Source organism: Micromys minutus, assembly GCF_963924665.1.
Source record: "Micromys minutus genome assembly, chromosome: 27".
Classification (NCBI taxonomy): Eukaryota; Metazoa; Chordata; class Mammalia; order Rodentia; family Muridae; genus Micromys; species Micromys minutus.
In genome coordinates, this window is record NC_137962.1 from 41,700,244 (window position 1) to 41,723,252 (window position 23,009).

General features: G+C 48.7%; 1 protein-coding gene across 1 annotated transcript; it reads right to left on the minus strand.

Moving 5' to 3' along the window:
• Nucleotides 1–16,801: 16,801 nt before the first annotated feature.
• Nucleotides 16,802–19,954, minus strand: GRINA (glutamate ionotropic receptor NMDA type subunit associated protein 1). Its single transcript, XM_080939470.1, has 7 exons — nucleotides 19,813–19,954; nucleotides 18,536–18,868; nucleotides 18,346–18,455; nucleotides 18,060–18,260; nucleotides 17,812–17,940; nucleotides 17,579–17,722; nucleotides 16,802–17,487 (listed from the first exon to the last, which is right to left on the minus strand). The coding sequence occupies exons 2-7, from the start codon at nucleotides 18,843–18,845 to the stop codon at nucleotides 17,338–17,340; spliced, it is 1,044 nt and encodes a 347-aa protein (XP_080795596.1). The 5' UTR covers nucleotides 18,846–18,868; nucleotides 19,813–19,954; the 3' UTR covers nucleotides 16,802–17,337.
• Between the last annotated feature and the right edge of the window lie 3,055 nt (nucleotides 19,955–23,009).

Consider the following 23,009-nt stretch of genomic DNA (forward strand, 5'->3'; position numbering starts at 1 on the left):
CGAGGACTGAGTCCTCCTGACACACCCTTCCCCTCCAGCTATCTAGAAAGAATGCCATGGGCCTGATCTTGGGAGTCAATGGAGGCTGATCCTGAAAACCTCCACTGGCTCTGTGGTCTTCTCTCAAAGTTCTCCATGGGTCGGGGAGAGGAAGACAAAGTCCGGCTCCAGACCAGATTCCAGTGGGCAGACTCTGGTAGAGAGTGCAGCTGAGGAAGTGGAGATCAGCCAGGGCTGGGGCCAGTCTAAGGTGGGTGTTCTATCTAGACCTCACAATGGGAGGTCCTGCCCCCCACCCCCGTCTCTGACACTCCATGCTGTAATCCTAAGTCACTCTGACCTCAAGGACAAGAGTACCTAAGGACCAAGCACGAGTTCTTTTCATTATTCTTCCTAACCTTATGAAATATGTCTGCTGGACTGCCCTCCAGCCTGTGGCAATAAACATACCATGGTCTTGTCTTTGAGCTGACGTCATCTCAGATGCTTCCATTTGATGGGTCAGTTCGGATGGTCTAGTGTGCGGTGCTCTTGTCTTTGGTCGGAAGCTGGAATAAACCCTGCTTTGAAGGTGTTTTTGTAGTTGTGGTTGGCATCTACACAATGCTGACTTTAGGTAAAGGAGATCCCTTCCGATCATATAGGTGAGACTCATCCAGACAGTAACAGACATATGAGCAAAAGATTGCATCATAAAAAAAAAAAAAAAAAAAAATCACTTTTTTTTTTCTGTCCCAGTGTCTCTTTCCTCTGTCTGTGCAGGCATTGTTAGGAACTGGAGACACAGTGCCAGTCATAAGCAGCCACTATGAACTGAATGACCAGATTGAGCTCATGAAAATGTTGAGCTTTCCCTGTGCTAGGAGGTGGCGGTGTGTGTTGGGTAGATGTAGTTCATCATTACATCACATGCACCACCTCAGAGGAAGTGATGGTTGAAATACTATCAAGCATGGGAAGTTCCTTCTAGTAGAAGGAATGAGGAAGGTGAAGAGTGAACCTATGTGTGCTAGAGAAAGATGAAGGCCCAGGTCAAGATGAACTGATGTTGACTTAGAAGGGCTTTTGGAAAGGGAGTGTGAGGAGATAGCTCAGTGGTAAGAGCACTGACTGCTCTTCCAGAGGTCCTGAGTTCAATTCCCAGCAACCACATGGTGGCTCACAACCATCTGTAATGGAATCTAATGCCCTGTACTGGTGTGCATGAAGACAGCCACAGTGCACTTATACAAATAAATAAACAAATCTTTAAAAAGGGGGGGGTATGTGACACATACTGGAGGGGAAACCCTGCTGTATGGTGTGCAGGAAGGAGGTCATGGCAGCCATCTGCAGGCACAGTGAGATATCTTAGAGGTGGATGAAGAAAGTAGTCAGGGCTGAGAGGTTGTTAGAGGTGTTAAATGGAGTGGTCCTTGGAATGATGGGGATGAGGCCAGGGATTGCCTTGGAGTGTCTGGCCTGGGTAGTAAAACAGTCTCTGGTTATACCAAACAATAGAGAAGGAGGTCAGGTTTAGGTGGAGTTCAGATGTGCTCAAGATCCCAGGGATGTGCTAAGCAAGGTGTGTGTTTCTGCTGTGGATCAGAGTAGAGCATGCTGCATGGGCTGGAGCGATGGATCTGAGAGTCATCAGCTTCTGGAGTGGCAAGCGAAGGCGTATGAGTGGATGAGATCAGCCAGGAATTGGTAATGAATGAGAGGCCCATTGTGTCTCAAAGAACGAGGGCAAGTCTGCACAGAACAGAGGGGAGAAGGCACAGGCACGGGTGGAATCCTCAGGGCGGCCAGGTTTGATCAGCTGCACACAAGGGACCGTTTCAAGGCCGTGTTGCAACAGTATTACCTAATGCTTCTAGGAAGTCGGATGAGACACAAGGGAAAAGTAATGATGTGGAAGTCATTAGTGACGTGTGGAAGGCTGCTTGGGTAGAGTGATGTGGCCAACTGCAGATTCTGGCAAGTGAGAGGGAGGGAAAGCAGAGGAGGGAGTGCACGAGACAGTGGCTGGCTGTGTGAAGAAGTGTGGGTAAAGCTGACTTCCTTCTCTACTACTTTTCCTTTTAGCAGTAAAGTGTCAGGGTAGACTGTGGTCTCTTAGCCTCTGGTCTCTCCATGGAGCTACAGTGTAGAGAGGGAATGTCCTCGAAGGGCACCGTGACTTTCCCAGGCCCTTGAGTCATTGGCCCCTCTTTGTTTTCAACTTATGATTGTAGCTCTTTCTAATCTTTTAAATAAGATTTGCTTTTAGTGTGTGTGTGTGTGTGTGTGTGTGTGTGTGTGTGTGTGTGACTCAGGTCATGTGAGTGCAAACAGTGTTGGTGCCCACAGAAGTTAGCTGGAGCTCCAGGCAGCTGTGTTGGGGTTCGAACTCAGGTCCTCTGCAAGAGCTGAGCCATCTCTCCAGCTCTTTCTGCTCTTATTTCCTTTCTGTTGTATTTCCCCCTTATCATTAGTCTTATTATTTTGTATTTATAAAAATGTCCTTTGATACCCAAATTAGTGGGTTTGATTGTGGGACAGAGAGCATTGGAAGTTTGAAGATCAGGACTTATCTAGAAATTACTCCCATCCATCTGGGTCTTCAGGAAGTGAGGTCTTCAGAGTACATATAATGGTTATCCCTGTGCTAGTGCCTGGGTTCCTGGCCTGTGCAAACAGAGTTGTTGGCTGCAGGCAGCTGGAGGTCCAGCAACGGAGAAGAATTCATCTCCCAGCATTCATGCGGGCTTTTTATCCCTCACAGGCTTCTCAGGAATTCACTGGGAACAAATCTTCAAGCTGTGTCCCTTCTTGAATGCTGAGTCACATCTACTCCCTCTGGTTTCCGGTCACTGAGTTTGCACAGTTTGTCCCCATTCAATTTTGCCTTATTAGATTCAGTTCAGCATTCCAGCTTAGCCATCCCTCAGGGATCTCTGCTCCCTTCTAATTTCAGCAAACTTGCTGAACCATTTTCCCCCTTTCAAAACATAAATTTGCTAAGGAACAAGGGTCTGTCTTGGAGCCTGTCCCCACCCTCTTTCACCTTTGACCTCCTTTCCCTTCCCCACAGAAGGACTATGATTTTATGAAGAGCAGCATCCCCTGGGAAGCTGCCATCTACTCAACATGGCCAACCCAGCAGCAGGGCTGGCCATGTGACCACTTTGATCCTGCCTGAAGTAATTGCTTATAACTCTGTGGTCGGCCAGCATGTGCTCACATCCTGTTGATGGCAGGTGTTACAGGATGGGATCTGTCCATTCTGGAAGGATTCAATCAATTCAGATACCACCCTACTTCCCATTCATTGTTTTTGTTGGTGTTGTTTGGTTTTTGGTTTTTTAATTAATTAATTAATTAATTAATTAATTATATATAAGTACACTGTAGCTGTCCTCAGACACACCAGAAGAGGGCATCAAATCCCATTACAGATTGTTGTGAACCACCATGTGGTTGCTGGGAATTGAACTCCGGACCTCTGGAAGAGCAGTCGGTGCTCTTAACCACTGAGCCAGCTCTCCAGCCCTGTTTATGTGTTTGAAACAGGGTCTCACTTCAAAACCTTGACTGCCCTGGCCTGTAAACCAGTTGACCTTGAATTCAAAGAAATCCACCTGTCTCTGTCTCACTGGTGCTGGGATTAAATTAGTGTTCCACTATACTTCGGTCATTGTGTTCCTAAATAATGTCAGCGGTGACTCTTACCCAACCCTGTGTTATATTTCAGAGGATTGAGGGGCCATACATGACAGTTATTGAATGCTACGTGTCTGCCGGCCCAGACGTAGCAGGGTGCATCATGGGACAGGTGAGAGCATGCTGGGACACAACCACTTCTCTGTTTGCTCAGCTTCTTCTCAGCTGTGCAGCTTGGGTTTGGGGAGAGCATCTTCGTCTCCAGGCTTCTTGTCTCACTTCCAGCACCCTCTTTCATGTCAGCTTTTCTCTGCACAGCTGCAGACAGATACCTGTGTCATAACTCTGCCCAGAAGAGAAGCATCACAGCACTTTCTGTTTTGTGTGCCAGAGTCCAGCAAAGGCCCTGCTGGGGCATAGAAGTGGCTCAAAAATGTATGAACAAATCACTATTCTTTATTTTGTCCTAAGAGAACACTATCATAAAACTGAAAAGGTTCTCTCTCTCTCTCAGCAGCCAATAAAAAAATATTATTTAAAAAACCCAAATGCAAGTTTGACATGGGGGCATATTCTTTTAATCCCAGCACTTGGGTGGCAGAGATAGGTGAATCTCTGGGAGTCTGAGACCAGCCTGATCTACAACGTGAGTTCCAGGTCAGCCAGGGCTACTACATAGAAAATTCCAATAGGTATGATTGCAACACATCTTTAATCCCAACACTTGGGACACTAAGTCAGGCAGAACTCTATGAGTTCGAGACACTAGTCTATATAGGGAGTTCCAGCATAGTTAGACTATGTCTCCAAAATAAATAAATAAATACAATACAATACAAACACTGGCATTGTGTAGATAAAAAAATGTGTGTGTGTATGTTTGCATATATATGTAGGTATATGATTATATATGTACATGTGTGTATAATGTACATGAATGTGTACATGTGTGCATTTTTGTGTGGTGGGCATGTGGAGACCAGAGTATGACTTTAGGTGTGAATAGCCAAGACAGGCTTAAGTGAACACGTAAGGGAAGGATGAAGTCTCGAGTGATGTATTGTTGACATGGGCAGGGCCTTGTGACCGAGCCCAGTGCCTCAGACCCATGGAAAATTGTCAAAGCCACTCTTCCCGTCCCAGGGGAGGATGATGGTGGGGCTCGAATAGACAAAGCCTGCCTCCGGTCAGTGTGTGAATGTTGGCAGTGTGCAAGAACTAGCAACTAGCAACTTGTTTGTTTGAGACAGGGTCTCATGTAAGCCCATACTCCATTTTGAAGACTGGTCCCAAGTTTATTGTGTAACCAAGGACAATTTTTAACCCATCTTCCTCCTCTACCTCCCAAGTTCCAGGATTGCTGTGCCCTGCCTTCCTGGGTTCTATACCACATTCTCTATCGTGTGCTGTGCAACCTGGGTGGAGATCTTATGGCATAATTGCTATACATTTGTCATGGATAACATACAGCTTGCTATCTTCAAAAAGCTACTCAGGGAGCTCTCATTTGCCTCCTGCAAAATTATGCTCTGGAAGCACAAATCTGGTCTGAAGTCCTGACCAGTTTCTTACACCAGACAAGTTAATTAGTAATTCAGAGGTTCAGCAGACTTCTTACAAGGCACCTGCTGTAACTTTTTTTATTTTTATTTTTTGAAGGCAGGGCTTCTCTGTGTAGCTTTGGCTGGCCTCGCATTTGCTCTGGCGTCCAGGCTGAACTCAGAGACCTGCCTGCCTCTGCCTCCTAAATGCTGGGATTAAAGGTGTGCACCACCACCATGTTGAGAGTATGTTACAATAGGTGCTAATCCGGTGGTCTGCCCTGTAGGGGCCATGCTCCAGAGACTTCCTTATTTACCCATCTTTGGCTGAAGGTTGGTAAGCTAGAGGTGGGTCTGGCATGACAGAACAGCAGCAGCTGCTGGGGAGGGTTGTGTGTTGACTGGCAGACTAGACGAGGCATTAACTAGGTGCCCTTTTTTGAAAGAAAAATATTTTCTTGACAGCAGTGTCTCATCCTGTAGTCCTGGCTGGCTTGGAACTCACTATGCGGTCCAGAATATCATCAAACTCAAAGCAATCCTCCTGCCTGCTCGAATGTGGGGATTATACCTGCGAGCTCCCCATACTAGGTTGTGATCTTGGGAAGGCAGGTGGTGTTCAGGAGGGTCAGGGCATCTGTCTATCTATGCAAGGCCTGTGGCTAGGAAGAAAGACCTTAATGAAGATCTATGATAGTACATGCCCTTAATCCCAGTACTCTGGAGGGAGAGGCAGTTGGATCTCTGTAAATTTGAGGCCAGACTAGTCTCTGGAGCTAGTTCCAGGACAGCCAGGGGTACAAAACAACCCTGTCTCAAAACACCAACAAAGGTAAGAAAATCTCCAGAAGTATTGTCTAGGAGCAGAAACTTGGAGTTATAAGACCTGGACCACTGGACCACATGCCCAAGATTATTCCTCATGGAAGGGCTGAGCCCAAATGCAAAGACAAGGAGGCTCTCTGAGGCTTGAAAATGTTGTCATTGCTGGTTCAATAGCTGCTTTAAAACAAACAAACAAACAAAAACAAAGCAGGAAGGATCAGCTTTGGAAAACCAGCAGGGTGTAGTGCTCAGTCCTACCCACCAGGCAGAAAAGGCTGACAGAGACCTGCTAGAAGAATGTGGCTGGGGTTCCAGAAGCTCAGCCTGTGTCTTTGTAGTGGAACAAGTTTCTGTAGATTTAAACAGCACAGCTTTCTCCCTCACAGTCTAGAGGGTACCAGCAGAAGATCAAGGTCCTGAAAGATCTGAAATCTGTTAGGATTCCTTCCTAGCATCCTGACAATAGCCATATTTTCATGTGTCCCCATAAGGCAGAGTGGAGAGAGAGGAGGGAGCAAGATTATACGTGTGTGTGTGTGTGTGTGTGTGTGTGTGTGTGTGTGTATGTATGTATTTTTCCAGGCTAGCCTTGAACTCACAATCCTCCTGCCTCAGCCTTCTGAGTTCTAGCCTGATGAGTGTGTGCCACCATACCCAGGTGTGGTGTCTTTTTATAAAGACACTTATCCCATTTGTGAGATCTGCATCTCATAACTTAATCACCACCCCCTCCCCAGACCATTACTTTGGGGTTAGGATTTCAACATATAAATCTTGAGGGAACATAGACTGTCAGTCCATAGCAAACTCTAGGACACCCAGCCTCAGGCCCGTACTGTCCTTCTCTGCCTTCCTGTTATTATCCCTTCAGAACTCAGCCTGTGTGCTTGGGCCCATAAACTGGTCCATGCCCGTCAGACCTGTTACTCCTCCTCCTTCAACAGAAGTGCCTGGATCCATGCCTGATTCCTGAGTTAAGTGCTGTGGGTCTGGGCCAGTTCCACACTTTCTCCAGGCCTCCATCTCTTCATGTTGGTGTGGGGATAATAGCATCCTTCCTCTTGCTTGTCCTTGGGAGCACTAGATAAGGTAATGGGGTTAAAGCGGCCGCACTCTCTGCCGGAAACACATGTTCTCGTTTAAACTGTAGCTCTGGAACCTGCCAGCTCCAGGCACGTGATGTGTTCTGGGGATCATCAGTGAGCAGCCAGGCATCTGGAGCCTCATTCTCTCCCTCTGCTTATGCCGCAGGAACTGCTTATGTGGCCTCGAGACCAGAAGCTCATGGGGGACACTTGAGCTCCCTAACCCCATTTCTTGCCTGTAATACTCCCCCGGCCTGGCTGGGGGAAGACAGAAGAGAACAGATGTTAGTCAGGCCTGACATGTTTTTTATTTACCTCTGTGTGGGTGTGGGTGTGTGTGCACATCATGCAGAGATGAGGGAGGGATGAAGACTGTTTCGTAAGACTCTGTCCTCTCTCTTCTCCTCAGTCACTTGAGACAAGGTGTCTCATGGTGTTGGCTAGTTTTTATGTCAACTTAACACAAGCTTGAGCCACCTGGAGAAAGAGCCCACCAGCTTGCCTATGGACAAGTCTGAGGTACGTCTTATTGAGTAGTGATTTATGTGGAAGGTGCCACCCCAGGCGGCCCCAGGGCTGTATAATAAAGCAGGCTGAGCAAGCCTTGAAGAGCAAGTGAGCAAGCATCCAAGCATCACCCCTTAAAGGCTTCTGCATCAGTTCCTGCTTTCAGGTTTCTGCACTGAGTTCCTGCCCTGACTTCCCTGGATGTGGGCTACAAGGTATAAGCTAAAATAAAAACTTTCCCCTCCAAGTTTCTTTTGTTCACAGTGATTTTTTTAAATTTTTATATAGTTTACATATATAAGTTCTCTGTCTTCATGCACACTAGAAGACAGAATCAGATCTCATTACAGATGGTTGTGAGCCACCATGTGGGTGCTGGTAACTAAACTCAGGACCTCTGGAAGAGCAACCAGTGCTTTTAACCACTAAGGACCTCTTCAAACTGCTCATAGTGCTTTTTTTGCAACAATAGAAATCCTAACAAGATACATGTTGAACTTGAGCTCCAGCAACCCTCCCGGTTCTGTCCCAAACATTGCTGGGATTACATGCTGTATGTAAGTAACCATGTCCTGCTTCCTACGTGGATTTTCAGGATTTGAACTCAGGACCAATCCTGTGGAGCTACCTCCCCAGTCTATGGTCTAAGAACTAAGGGCTAGTTGTGGCTAGGTAACTATGAGCTATGTGACATTCCACTTGCTATAGCCTATTCCTCAGAAGCAGGCAACAATGCAGCTTTTCTGTGGCTACAGAAAGGATGGTGCTCAGGTAATTCTCCACAGCAGCCATCACGAGCCAGTTCCTACAGAACAGAGAGCACAGCAAAGTCCCAGCTGCCATAGGACCAACCTCCGAGCAGGAAGAGGGACGGCGGTCCAGAGAAAGAATAACTGTGTACGTGTGGCAGACAAGATTACGTATCATGAGCATAGAGGAGACCAGGAAAGGGGAAAACTGCTGATGGAGGACTTGGAATGGCCTCCCTAACAAGCTAATGCTTGGCAGGATAGCTGAAGGGAGAGATTAAAAAAAGGCAAGACTGGGCCATGAGATATCTGTCAGTAAAAGACCCTCCCATCAATCCTGGCTGCATTAGATCCCAGGACTCATGGTGAAAAGAGAAAGCCAACTCTGAGGATGTCCTCTGATAGCCACCAGCCTGCAACGACACCCATGTACTGCCCCGAAGCAAATAAAATGTGAAATGGTTTTAAAACAGGTGGTGGTGTTGCACTCCTTTAATCCTAGCATTCGGGAGGCAGAAGCAGGCAGATCTCCAAGTTCAAGGCCAGCCTGGCCTACAGAGTGAATTTCAGGACAGCCAGGGCTCCACAGAGAAACCCCATCTCAAAACAAAACAAAACAAAACACCAAAAAATAAATAAATAAATAAATAAATAAATAAATAAATAAACCCAAAAACAACAAAAACTGAGGCTGGGTGTGGTGGCACACACTTTTATCTCCAATCCCGGCACTCAGGAGGCAGAAGCAAATCCTGTGAATTTAAAGTCAACCTAGTCTACATAGAGAGTTCTAGGCTAGTCACGGTTACACAGTAAGACCCAGTCTACATAAATAACATTAAAAAAATAAAAAAAGACAAAACTTTTCAAATTAAGGGAGTAAGCGTACAAAGACCCAGGCTTGGTGTGGTTGAAGATCTTCAAGGAGGCCCAGGAGATGATGTGAGAACAGCCACAGGAAGAGGAAGTGCAAGTCAGGGAATGTCCGTCTGTGGGCTGACAGGAGTACTTTGTATCATACACACAGGTAGAAGAGCCAGAGGATTTGGAGTAAAGGAAGTAACTGTTCTTATTCTACTCCTGGAGGAACTGCGGTGCAGGAGAGTCAGTTGATTAGGTCCCTCTTCTCTTACTGTCACTTCTGAAGGCTCTTGGCCCTCCCAGGGACTATCAAGTGAACACTGGCTGGCACTGCCGCTGTCTTCGCTACCAGCCCCAGAGTGAAGTCCAGGCCTCTTGAAATGTCACCCCTCTGGGTGCCAGTCCCTTCCCTGAATGCACCCACTGCTTCTCACCCTATTTCCTTGACCTGGGTGGTGTGCCCTTCCCCAGGTCACATGAGCCCGCCTCCCCTTCAGTTTGTTCCTCCAGCATTCTAGGACAGTAGGCCTGTCTGGCACCTCGGCCACACTGTCTGAACCATGAAGCCGAGACAGATAGGAAGAGTGCTGTCAGGCTAGCCTGTTTCTGGTCGAATAGACCCTCTCTCTTCAACTCTCAGCTCAGCCCAATTGGAACAAGTCCTCGAAAGGCAGTTTCTATCAGGAATCTCTCTGTAAACAGAGGGAATTGGCAGTTGACTGGGGTGGTTTCAGGGAGAACAGCACCCAAAGGCTCTTATATTTGAATCCTTAGATGTCAGGGAGTAGCATCTGTGTGAGAAGGATAAGGAGCTGTGGCCTTGTTGGAGGAAGTGTGTCACCGGGGGTGGGCTTTGAATTTATCAAAAGCCAAAGCCAGAGCCAGTGGTGGGCTCTTCCTGCTGCCTATGAATATGAATGTAGAACTCTCTGCTAATTCTCCAGCGGTCTGCCTGACCGCTGCCACCACCCCCGCCCCGCCTGACCAGCAGAATGATAGCCTTGGTCATGGTGTCTCTGAGGAGCGGTGTTTAAATGCAACCCAGTACTTTACTGGTCACGTCCCTCTGGGAGTGTGAGGTCACCTCAGACTGGATGCTTTCTCTGTGAGTGGCGTTCACAGCACCTACACTTGGTTATATAAAGGGACAGATATAAACGGTGAGTAGTAAATGAGCCCCAATAATGAACACAGACTTCTAAGACCTGAGTTTTTTACCAGCTTCCATGGGGTGGTGGGGAAAGGCTGCTGAAATTGTCTGAAGATGCATGATCCACACCAGCTTATTCTGATCCAGATTAGGGACCTGAATCTCAGACAGGAGGATAGGCACCGGACCAAAGTCTGTCCTGTAACACTGCTACCCTACTCTAGCTATGAAGATGACCTTAGGCTGGAGACAACCTTTCTAAGTCATGTGTCCCAAGCTGGGCTATAGCCAGGTCTTGTTGGCAGATGTTGCCCAGAGGAAGCCTGACTTCTTCCTGGACTCTTGGGTCAGCCCTTCCTGTGTGGCCTGGGAATTTATCTCTGATAGGTTTCAATAAAGTCACAAAGGTCTTTCCAAAACTACGTCCTAGAATTTTGGGAGGAGCTTGGCTCTCTGAGGAACACTTTAAGAGCTCTTTGGTAGGGAATGATGGATAACTGCTTTAGCCAATCAACTCGCAAACTCTGCTCTGGTCTGTTGGCCCCACCCCTAAGGGTAATCCCACCTCCTGTGACTGTAGCTCAGATGGAGGCCGGGTTTGTTTGTTTGCTACCCTTTAATGACAGAGATAGAAATATCGTTGTCTGGTACAGTTGCAATGGTTGTGTTTTTGGAAAAACTGGTTAAAGTAGTAAGTCACCAAACAATTTTGCTGGCATGTTTTGGGATGCAAACTGGTTTCAGCACTATTGATAGATTTGGGAACGACTGGAACTGAAAGCAAATGTTATGTTTCCTTGTTTAATTTTGTTCACCAGAAACTTTATGCAAAGGTCTATAGAGATAGGCTAAGAGCCCTTTCTGCTTTAGCAGAGGACCCCAGTTCCATTTGAGCACCCACATGCTAGCTTATGTCATTATAACCAGTCCTAGAGGATTTGACACCCTCTTTTGGCCTCCATGTATGCCTGTATGTATCGATATACACATATGTGGTATACATCCATACATGTAGGCAAAACACACATACACATAAACTTAAGTAAAAATTATATGAAAACCAAAAGCACCTGGTAAACAAACCACAAGTCCAGAAGGACAGAAGGACACACCAGCCACACACATCTTTTATAAAGTGACTACCATTTTTAGTAGCTCCTTATCAGCTGATCTTTTATTATTGTAGTCTGTAACTGGGTCATACAGTCATGCTATTTTTAGTTATTCTAGGAACTGCTGTCTTGTTTCCCCCAGTACTCTTCCCACAATTCATGCAAGAGGACTCCAAAGATTTCTCCACATCCTCTCCAAATCTGTTAGTTTCTGTTTTCTTTTTTTTTTTGGGGGGGGGGGGTTTAATTTGGGTCTCGAACTCAGAGCCTGAAACACACTAGGCAAGAGCTTACTATTACCCTGTACTCCAAGCCCTTTTTGGTTCCTTTAAGAAAATATTTTAGGTTATTTTATTTTATGTGCATGAGTATTTTGTCTGCTTGTATGTGCATGTGTCATGTGAATACCCGGTGCTTTCAAATGTCAGAACTGGGCTTGGATCTCCTGAAACTGGGCTTCCTGATTGTTCTGAGCCATCATGTGGGAGCTGAGAACTGGACACTAGTCCATTGCAAAGAGCAGTAAATGCTCTTTTTAAAAAATGTTTTTCTTTGAGATTTACTTATTTTATATGAATATATGAGTACATACTGTAGCTGTCCTCAGACACACCAGAAGAGGACACTGGATCCCATTACAGATGGTTTCGAGCCACCATGTGGTTGCTGGGATTTGAACTCAGGACCTCTGGAAGAGCAGACAGTACTCTGCTGAGCCATCTCCCAGTCACAGTAAATGATCTTAACCTCTGAGCCATCACCTTAAAAAGAAAAATTTTAAAGCTCAATTTGAGTCTTTTAGGTTTTTTTTCCCCTTCAATACAGGGTTTCTCTGTGTAGCCCTGGCTGTCCTAGAACTCACTCTGTAGACCTCAAACTCACAGAGATCTGCCTTTCTTTCCCTCCTGAGTGCTGGGCTTCCAGGCATGTGCCACCACACCCAGGTAACTCTTGTTACTGTTATAGACTTAAATACGTGGTGGGGTTTTCCACATTTCTTCTTCTTTCTACCTCATCCACTTCTATTTTCTCCTAATAATTATGTTTGTACTAAAGATTGTTCTCTCTCCATTTTTGAACCACCTCTAGGTTTGTTTCCAACATTTGACTTTCTTTTGGTTGTAAGCCAGACAGTCCTATATTTTGAAATACCTAGTAAGTTTAATGGAATGACAGATATTGTGTCTAGCTGATACTATCTTTTTTTTCCCCCTAAAGAAGGAATTCACTTCAGTCACTGCCAGGCACAGGGAGTGGACTAATTTCCCATTACCAGTCCAGCAGAAGTGAGTGGAGTCTGGATTGTGGGTCCAACAGCCTTAGCTCTTCTCTGGTTGGAGCCCTCTAGGTTTTCAGACAAGAGCCCAGGACTTTCCTGAGGATCCCAAGTGTGAATTCTGGTCTACTCGGGGCAACATCTGCCAATTACACAGCTACAACTCTTTTCTCATAGGCTGCCTACCGTAGTGGCGATCATGGGATAGGAGAGATGGGCTAGCTCTGAGACACTTTCGAAAGCTAGAACTAGACTGCCCAGAGGTCATGATGATATTTGGGATCAAGAGGAGGGCTTGAGCCTGATGCTAGCGTTATCCCAGAACCAGGGAACTACTGGAAAGTGTCGAAACACAAGCAAGGGCCTCCGGTTAGAGGTACCGGTGTCGACAAAGAGGATGGGGCTGACGGAGAGCATCCAGGGGGCAGGGTGCTTACAAGGAGGAGCAACACTCTGTTACAGAAGAAATGGGAGAAGTCAGAGAAGGGCGAAAGAGGTACGTAGGTTTGGCCATTCTAAAAGGTCTCCAATGTCCTACAAAGCCTGAGACAGAGTAGCGCCCGAGGAGTGATTGGGTGCCAGAGCAGGCCCCTGGGACCTGGGGAGGAGCATCTGGACCCCACTAGAAAAAGGGCCAACTTGGCTACAGGCCTGATGCCAGATCTCCATTGAGTCTCTTCCCTTCTGAGCTCCTCCCATTCCTGTGCCAGTCCTCCCTCACCTGAGCCACTAGAGGGTCCTCACCAGTTTTCCTACCTCTGCCTAAACCATTTCAGAGCCACTGTTGCCTGCACCCTGTACTTCAGACATCTGACCTTCCAGCCTATGGTAGGCTACACTCAGCTTTCACTTTCTTGCTCCGTCCATCTTTCTCCCTTGCATTCGCTCCTCCTCCCATCGGGCGCTTTCCACAAACCTGATTCTGTGTTACCTACCAGGGCCTTACTTTTACTTCTTTTATGCCTGAGACACCACCACGGATGCTGACGGTCTGAGGCAGGTAGTGCTTGATTGACACCATGGCATGCCAGGCCCTGTACTAGGTGCTGGGCTCTGTGTAAAACTCAGATCATAGATCCTGCTCTAAAGATGCTTCCAACCTAGAGATGCTGAACAGTAGCTCTGGTGGACCAGAGGAAGTGTGCGGGGCAGCTAGACTCGAGGACCTGAAGTCTAGAGCTACCCCCCCCACCCCGACTATGCTTTGCAACAGGTAGCAAGGATTATGTCACTCTGAGGTAAAAGAGTGGGACATTTTTCCCATTAAAGCCTGTATTGTTTAATCTCGAAAACAAGATGTAATTATTATTTATGCAAATAAGTCTGTGGTCTTAGTGCAGCTGACTTGGTAATTCTTGAACCATAGCCATGGAGAGATTACAGCTTGGTTTGTACTATACCTTGAATAATTTAAATGATTTTTTTTCTGTTTAGCTATGATTAAGAGGGCCTTGGCTTTTGTTGTTGTTGTTGTTTGTTTGTTTGTTTTGGGGTTTGTTTTATTTTTTATTTATTTATTTATTTTTTGACTCATCATGGTAATAGTGCCGCCTGGTCTGCTGTCAATGTTTTGTGACATTGTTAAAACAGAACGTCAAGACTCTATCAGCGGGTGCCAGCCCAGCTCCTAGCAACCCTGGTGTCTCTATCTGTGGGTGCCAGCCCAGCTCCTAGCTACACTGAGACCTCACAGATAGGACAGGGCAGACCCCAAGCATCGGAAGGTGCTTTTCTTGCTCACTCGAACACCAACATCATCTCACACTTGATTCCTTTTGACTACAAGCATCAACAACTTTCTGAGCTTTAAAAAATATATTTTCATGTGCTGTGTGTGTTATGTGTAGGCATGTGCAACGCCATGTTGTGTGCAGCAGGCAGGCCGCTGTCACCCTGGTTCTGGGGGCACACAGTTCCTGTGTTTGCATAGCAACTGCTTTATTCACTGAGCCATCTCCACAGACCAGCGTGAACTTCCCACTTACTCAGACGCTTGTGTTACCACAAGTTCGGTTTCAGTTTTCCTTTCCTTTCAGTGATAGAAACCTCCCCATACGGTCCTTACGGTCAACCTCAGGCACTGGAGGAATTTCCTCGCCGTCCTAACACATCTCAGAAGCCTGCTTACTGCTTTCTGCACCTGTCTCAGCCAGAGATCTCTAATTTCTTTCAGGCTGTATCTGCTTGAAAACAAACCCAGTAGCTCTTGCTGAGCATTTCTTACCTATAGGACATTTCCAAGTCCCCTCGCTTGGCCTTTATCCCCTCCAGCTTCTTCTACCTGTTCCCAGAAAGCCCCTTCCACAACTAAGTTTTCCTGGGATCTTCTGAGGAAACACTGCCCTCTCTTACTTTTTCCATATTGCTTGACATTTTGACAATGTGAATGGCTGTGGCTTGAGAGATGGCTCAGAGGTTAAGAGCACCGACTGCTCTTCCAAGAGGTCCTGAGTTCAAATCCCAGCAACCACATGGTAGCTCACAACCATCTGTAATGAGATCTGATGCTCTCTTCTGGTGTGTCTGAAGATAGCTACAGTGTACTTATAATAAATAAATCTTAAAAAATAAAACAAACAAAACCAAAAACAATGTGAATGGCCTCTTTCCTCTAGATCTGTGAGCTCCTGTCTAAAGTTGAGCTTTGTTTTTGTGGCACTGGGATCCAGGCCCTTGCCCATGCCTAAGCAAGTTACTGGGCATGTTCGCAGCCATTGAGCAATAACCCCAAACCTTTAGATTGATAATTCTGCTAGACACATGCTTACAGAGCTTGACACAGTACCCTAGATGAGGTACTGCATCTGCTCAAAGAAATGCCAGAAGGTGAGGTGGGGAAAATGGTTTTGTCACCTTGTGTTACCAAATGGCTAAGGCTAGCTGTTAAAGTAAGGCAGACTCCAGCAAAGGGTTCCTAGCAGCAATAACCCCATCCCCCACCCCCAGCAGAAGGGCTATAAGAATAGACCATCTAGGGGAAACCTCTTGGTTCAGTTGTCTGAAGTCAGGCTAGGGATGAGAGTAGGAATGCATTAGGAGCAGTGAGTGAGTAGAGCAGCTGGCAGAATCTGGAGGCCAGGATGAGGAATACCAGCTTCATCCTCAGGGCACCAAGTAGCTGGCTCTTAGGTAGGTGGGTCGTGGGATCCATGGATCACATCTGGTTTGTAGTGGTCTGGTCTAAATGAATCTGAGGCTAGCTGGGGAAGGAATGAGACAGAATGGAGGAGGGGATGGCCACATCTAACCTGGGGAGATAAAGCAGAAACTCCAGGTTCGGGCGAGGATGCTTGTGGCTTGGCATAGGCCACAGCAGAGGTAACTGTGGGCACTGGGTGGCTTTGTGGCACGCATGAGGAATGGATGCTAGTTAATTAAATTAAATATACCCATACACGACCAGGAAGCAACAGCCCAGAGAGGTCCTTATGCTGATCAAGATGTAGGAATCAAGGCCACTCTGACCTTGTGGTTCCAGGAGGCTATGGGATTAAACTGTATGAGGTCCAAGTATTGAGCTCTCTGTGAGGAGGGTAAGGACTCACTCTACTTGTGCAGAACCAGACTTCGGGGACTTGGATAGATGAGGGTTCTAGAGATGATGAGGTAGGAGCAAAGGCTAGAGGAAGAACAGGCAGCCCCGAGGAACTGGCACCAAATGGCAGTGCCAGGGAACCAGAGGCCAAGGGGCCCACCTAGTACAGTCATCTGTTCGGCCCTTTCAGGGTTGGACCAATGACCTATGCTGCTGGTCTTGGGCAGAGACAGGGACCTCTCAGAGCCCACTGCTGCACTGTGCCGTCCTGTCCTCAGAGAGTAGAGATACACAGAGACCTGGCACTGTGCCCTTATGCCTCAAGAATGCTGTCCATAAGCATAGATCTCAGTGCACACCTTAAAATGCAACTGGGAAGACATCGAGAAGTAGAAACATATCGGATTAGCTACTGTCATTAACCGCTGTTGTCGGTGCCTGCTCATAACTTAGCGTCAGCCAGGGCAGTGGGGTGCTGAAGCCCCACCATACTTCCTGAAGGAAGTGGCGGTGACGAGACAAGGAGAAGCAGAGAGCAGAGGATACCTTTTTATTGGCATTTTGACGATGGCAGCGTGAGAGGGCCTCCTCCCCCGAAGCATGCCATCCTCTCTGCTCTTGGGGCTCAGCACAAGAATGAGGCCCCACCCTGCATGCCCCTCAGAAAGCAGGGTGTGGAGGGGTCATGGGTACTCTATGCCAGGAGAGCTGGGACAGGAGGAAAGACGTGCACCCTCACCTCTTGGTATGATCCTTCTCTCCTGGGACCTGGTGTTGATCCCAGACCCTGGGATGGGCTGGCAGACAGGGCTCATGCAACAATGAGTGGACAGAAGGTGGCACAGAAATGCAGCCCTGTCACCCCTTGGCAAGGGCAAAAGGGATAAAGGGGGCCATGCTGTGGCCAGAGAGGGTCCAACGTTAAGTATTTGCAGTGTACATACATGAGGGTCAAAGGGGCTCCCTCTGCTCCAGGCCGTGCCTGGGGACCAGAGAGAGGGAAGCACAGATGGCATTGTCATGCCAGGAACATGGGTCTGAGCCAACCATGCCACCTGAGCTGGGGCTTGTTCTACTCCTTGGCACGGCCAATGATGGTGAGAATATATAGGAAGATGTTGATGATGTCTGTGTACAGATTCAGGGCAGCAAACACATATTCTTCTGGGCTCAGGGACAGCTGCTTGTTCCCCAGGAGCAGTTGGGTGTCCACTGCCAGGAACTAGTGGGCAAAGGCACAGTTGGTACTCAGCAGCCAATTCACTCTCACCCGGCAGGCATCCCAGCAGAGGCCTCCCAACACCCTCACTCACGCAGGTGAAGAGCAGAGCGCCCAGCGAGGCGTACACGATCTCCAGGATGCGGTTCCGGATGAAGATGCAGAGTATGGCGAAGATGAAGAGCACCACCACACTCACCAGGAGCACGCCCATGCACGAGGTGAAGTCATAGCGGGTCTGGGAGGAGGGGAGGGAGCCAGGGAGGGAGGTGAGACTATGGGTGTGGAGGGCTCTGGGGCAACCGTCCTATCTTAGGACCCCCTCACCTGCATGGAGAAGATGACCACCGTGAAGCAGACAGCTGTGGTGATGCCCACGGCCATGATGACTGCCTCGGTGTTGTAAAAGCTGGCTATCATGCCCACCATGTAGGACAAGCTGATGGTCAGGATCGACTGCAGGAGAGGATGACAGGGGGCTTTGGGTGTGTGGAGCTTCCTCTTGGTCCAACCCTGCGTACCTCCCTTTCCTGTTCCACAGGCCTAGGGGAACTGGGCCCAGGTTTGGGAGTTACCAGAGCAACAAGGTTCCAGGGATGCTTTCGCCGGAAGTCCCCACAACAGCTGAGGACAATGAGCGAGATGAAGAAGATGGCATAGGAGACATAGTAGGTCCAGACATTCTCCCGGACAAAGCCCTTCACCTCCCCAACAAAAGTGAAAACGGCCACAGTCGACAAGGTCACCGACAACTGCAGGGTCAGCACCAGGAACACCTGGGGGAGAAGCCAATCAAAACCCCACCTCCACTGACTCCCCATGACTCCTCCCAGCCCCCCTCCCACACTTGACAGGCCCAACCTTTCTGATGAAGGCCTGGCGAATGCTCTTATCCCAGTTGACAGAGGGGAAGTCCTGGTTGTCATAGTAGGATGGAGGTCCTTCCTCCTGGTAGTTCCCATGCTGAGGTGCTGGGGACACAGAGGCTGGGTCAGTGTCCCTTGAGGGCACTTGAATCCCTGCCCCTGCCCCTACCTTTCCCTACACTTACAGCCAGGGTCCTGGAAGGGTGGCGGCTGCCCATAGGGGTTAGGGGGGAAGGGGCTCTGTGGGTATGGCCCCTGTGGGTAGCCTCCTTGAGGGTAGGGTCCTTGAGGGTAACCTTGTGGGTAGGGGCTGGGACCATGGGGATACCCTGGTTGACCATAGGGAGAGGGCTGGAAAGAGGCCTGTGGGTATGGGGCCCCAGGGTAGGGAGGCTGAACATAGGGAGGCATAGGGGGTTGGGGCCCCACAGGATAGCCAGGGTTTGGGGGAGGATAGCTGTCCCCAGACACCAAAAAACTCTTTTCATGGGACATGGCCTCGGGTTCTGTGGCTGCCCCTAGAGGAGAAAAAGAGAATAGTTAGCTCGGAGAGACTGAAACCGGTGACAGCCATACCTGCTGCGGAACCCAGGAAGAAAAAAACAACTGGCCATGACCTTTGTACAGGGCTGTAGGAAGCCACAGAACAAGGAGGCAGGGAGTGTTGTGTGGGGTGCGGGAGACCAATGTGAACCCCTTGGAAGGGGCTCCTCTAGATCGACCTGGGGTGGGGGATGGGAGGAAGAGTGATGGCTGTCAGCCTCAGCTTGGAGCTTGGGAGATGCCTCCTCACTGTTGCGGGTCTTTCGTGTCAGAGCTCAGCAATGAAGAGTGTTGAGGCACAGCGCAGTTGGCTAGAGAGGCGTGGGGGTGTGCCCTGGCCCTCCCCTTTCTATCCCTCCCATTAAGCAGCTTGAAGGGGCCAGCGCTAGCGGGGCTATTTCTATCCGAGGAAATCCCCAGGCCATCTGTGACCAGCGGGAGCCCTGACCCTCCTCTTAAGTACAGGGCCGAATGTCGCTAGCTCCGGGTACTGAATGCAGGCCTGTATTGGCTGCTAAGGTGTCTGCTAGTAGGGTACGCCAGGAACAGCGGGGTGCGGGGGTGTGTGGGGGATGGAAGCGACCAGAGGGCGTTCAAGGGAACAAAGCCGGGATGGGGACGACGGAGGAGGGGGCGGTGGCCACAGAATGTGCCCTGTGGGTGGATGGGCCCTCTGGTCGGGTTGGGGGTCGCAGGACCTCAGGTCTGGGCCGCTACAGCGCACCGCCTCCTCCCTCTTGCTCAGGGCCGCCAGAGCTCCCCACCCCCAATGATGCCACCAGTCTGGGCGAGCGGGCCGCGCGTCCTGTCCGAACCAACTGACCCGAGGCGGCCGCACTCAGTAACACAGAGAGGGAATGGCCGACTGGCAGGGGGGCTGCGGCGGCGACACGCTGCTAGGATTGGTCGGGGGACTCACCGCTCCAGGGAGCCAGAGACCGGTGCCTACGGTGCCCGCTGCGCAGCCGCGCGCGGTGATGGCCGGTGCGTCCGCACCTGCACCCGCTGGGCGGCCGGGCTGCTTGGGCCTGCGCCTGCGGCTGGGGAGACGCAGAAGAGCCTTGTGACTGGGCGGAGCCTTGTGATAGGGCGGAGCCTTGTGATAGGGCGGAACCTTGTAATAGGGTGGGGTCTTGGGGCGGGGCGGGGCGGGGCGGGGCCTTGATGTAAGGCGAATTGTTGTGACCTGTGCTTTTGAGTCTACGGAAACTGCTCGGCCCAGCCTCCTAGGCAGCCTACTATTGTCTGTAGGCGTCCTTGGTCAGAGTCTTGAAACCTGCGCTTTTTGACCAGTGTTGGTTGGGGTCTGGCGTGGGGGCTAACGACTTCGGGAGGCATGACTCTCTTTAGCTTATGTGGCTCTCTATTGATGGATTCAGGGAGTCAGTTCCTAAATCTAAGATTTACTGAAGTCTCCAAGGACTCCATCCCTTCTTGGCTTTTCATTTGGAGGCAGGGTCTCAGTCTGTAACTACAGTTGGCTTGGAACTCACTATGCAACCCAGGCCAACCTCAAACTTGCAGCAGTCCTCCTGCCTTAGCTTTCCAACTACGCTTACAAATATGAGCCACTACACACAGACCCTTATTTGCTTTAAAACACAGCAGTCACAGCTGGGTGGTGATGGTACATGCCTTGAGGCAGAGGCAGGTGGATCTCCTGAGTTTGATCTACAGAATGAGCTCCAGGACAGCCAAGCCTACACTGCTTAGTGAGGCCCTGTCCTGGAAAAAAAACAACAAAAGCCACAGCGTTCATTTTATCCACACCTATTCCAGACCAAAACACTTGGTCATTTAATTGTCCCATTTTCTCCATACTCTTATCACTTGCCTCAGATCCTCAAAATAATCTTGTCAGGACGTAGAGGTGGGGCCAACTCCCTGCCTCAATTCTCGGGGTGAGCCGAGTGCTTCTTGAAATTTTCCCTTGGGTGGTCTCCTGGTCCTCAGTGTTGTGAGGACATTTTGATTCTCTTCTGGTTCTCGGTGTATGGCCACTCTGAGACTTTATAATAAGTAAGGTTGGGAAAGGGCCCACAAAGTGCTGACGTCAGCAGCTGGATCTAGTGAAGATATGTCATTGATCCATAGATTCTGCACGTGCTCCCGGTATGAACGTGCCCACCATGGTTAATTAAAAATTCTGGTTGTGTTCTGTGCTAAGCACCCCCATTTAAAAAGTAGCACAGGGGAGGAGAGTTGTGTCTGGCTCAGGATTTCAGGTCACAATTCTGGGATTCCCATCGAGTAGAGGCATGATCTCCAGCTGCTAGTCATTTCATGCGTACAACCAAGAGAAGAAAAGCATGCTACTTGCTTGCCCGCTTTTGGTTAGCTTTCTTGTACAGTCCAGAGAAATGGTGTAACACACATTCAGGGTGGATAGACCATCCTCAAACCAGAAAATCCCTCATAGACATGCCCACAGCTGAGGTCAAAACTAACCAGCACAGAAGACATTGTTGGCCTAACACCCAGTACACAGATATTCCTGAAGATTTAACAATGGCAGTGGTTTGAACTGTTTTTGTGCATCCCCCGGCCTGTGGCAGGTCCTCTGCAGCCTGCATTTATCTAAGTAAAGTACAGTGTGGTTAAGTCCTGTGAGAAGAAAGCATTGAGCAGACGGGACAGGCTTTTGTAGAAACCGACTCTCATATAATTTGTGGGCCCTTTAAGAAGAATAAAACAAACACAGAGTGGACTATAAGGCCTCAGAAGGAGCCTAGACAACTCAGAGGCCTTTTCAAGTTTTAGCTCCGAGTTAGAGCTGTCACTAAGGGCTGGGTGAGGGAAAATGTGGAGAAAGGATGGCCCCATGTGGCTTTGTGGGGAAGGCTAGGTCATTCGGATTTAAACACGGTCCAGGGATACTGGTTTAGGCAAGAGCTGAGGACTGGGAGGTTGGAACCAAATAAACATCTGAGTGTCTTTTACGAAAAGGGATTAGAGGGATAGGAACTGGGGACAATTAGACTTTAGCTTTCACTGTCATTGGCTCTGGGATTTGTAGCAGCCACTGGTACTCTGTCAGCTCCGAGGAGGAGCCAGTGGGAGTGGCAGAGAAGATGGGTATCTTGGAGGCTTTTGATTGTGGGGAGAGGGAGGGAGAATCAAGGACTGCTGGGACACAGACAAAACCCACGATCCTTTGGAAGAGCAGCAGAGGTCGAGCAGGCCTAACTGGAAGGTGTGGGTAGAGAGCATCAGTCACAGCCTTGGAGATGAAAGAAGGAAGCAGGCTATGGTGGTGGACAGGAAAGTGACTTCTAAAGGCACAGCCTGAAATCTGGGCATGGTTGCACATGCCTATAGCTCCAACATTTGAGAGACTGAGACAGAAGAATCCCTTCTAGTTCAAAACCAGTCCGGCCTGCATAGTGAGTTTCAGACAGTCTGGGTTACAGAGTGATTCCCGGCATCAATAATAATAATGATAATAATAATAATAATAATAAAGGCAAAGCTTAGGTGTGAGTCTTAGCATTCTGTCTAAACTCCATCCCACAGTTACCTGGCAACATCCAGGTGTGCCTGATTCACTATTACATTCACAAACATATCACCCCACCCCTTTTATCTTTTTATAAACACATCAGTGAGGCCTGGCCCTGTCTGTGACTCCAGCTCTCCTTCTGTGTAAGGATTAGCGGCAGAAAGGCATGTCAGCATAGTGGCTACATCTGGGGCAATGGTGATGAGCAAGGAGTAAAGAAAGAAGGAGTAGGCAGACGAGGGCTGGAGGAAATCACAAGAAAGAAGCTGTGTTGTGATCTGAGCTTTATACTTTGAAATAGTCACGTCTGTTTGTTTCTGCATGCACCTGCTGTGGTACACATGCACATGTGGAAGACAGACAATTTCTCTTCTCCATTATATGAGACCCAGGGATCAGAACTCAGTTTGGCTTTTTTTTTTTTTTTTTAAACTTGTTTCTGGGTATGAGATTTTGGGGGGCAAAGGGTGAAACTGCTCCCCCCTCAACACTTAGAAGCACAGTTGGTTATCCTCTGGGTTTGAAGGTTTCTAAGAGCCAGCCACAGCCAGGGGCCAGCCTACCAGATCAGCGCTGCTCAAGTCTAGGACCCAGGGCCCAGAAGCCTAGAGATTTTT

Coding starts and splice junctions, on each gene's coding strand:
- GRINA (XM_080939470.1), bottom strand. CDS start 18,845: ATGTCCCATGAAAAGAGTTTTTTGGTGTCTGGGGACAGCTATCCTCCC. Junction 18,261..18,345: donor GCCAGGCCTTCATCAGAAAG/GTTGGGCCTGTC, acceptor CTTCTCCCCCAG/GTGTTCCTGGTGCTGACCCT. Junction 17,488..17,578: donor GCGCTCTGCTCTTCACCTGC/GTGAGTGAGGGT, acceptor TTTGCCCACTAG/TTCCTGGCAGTGGACACCCA.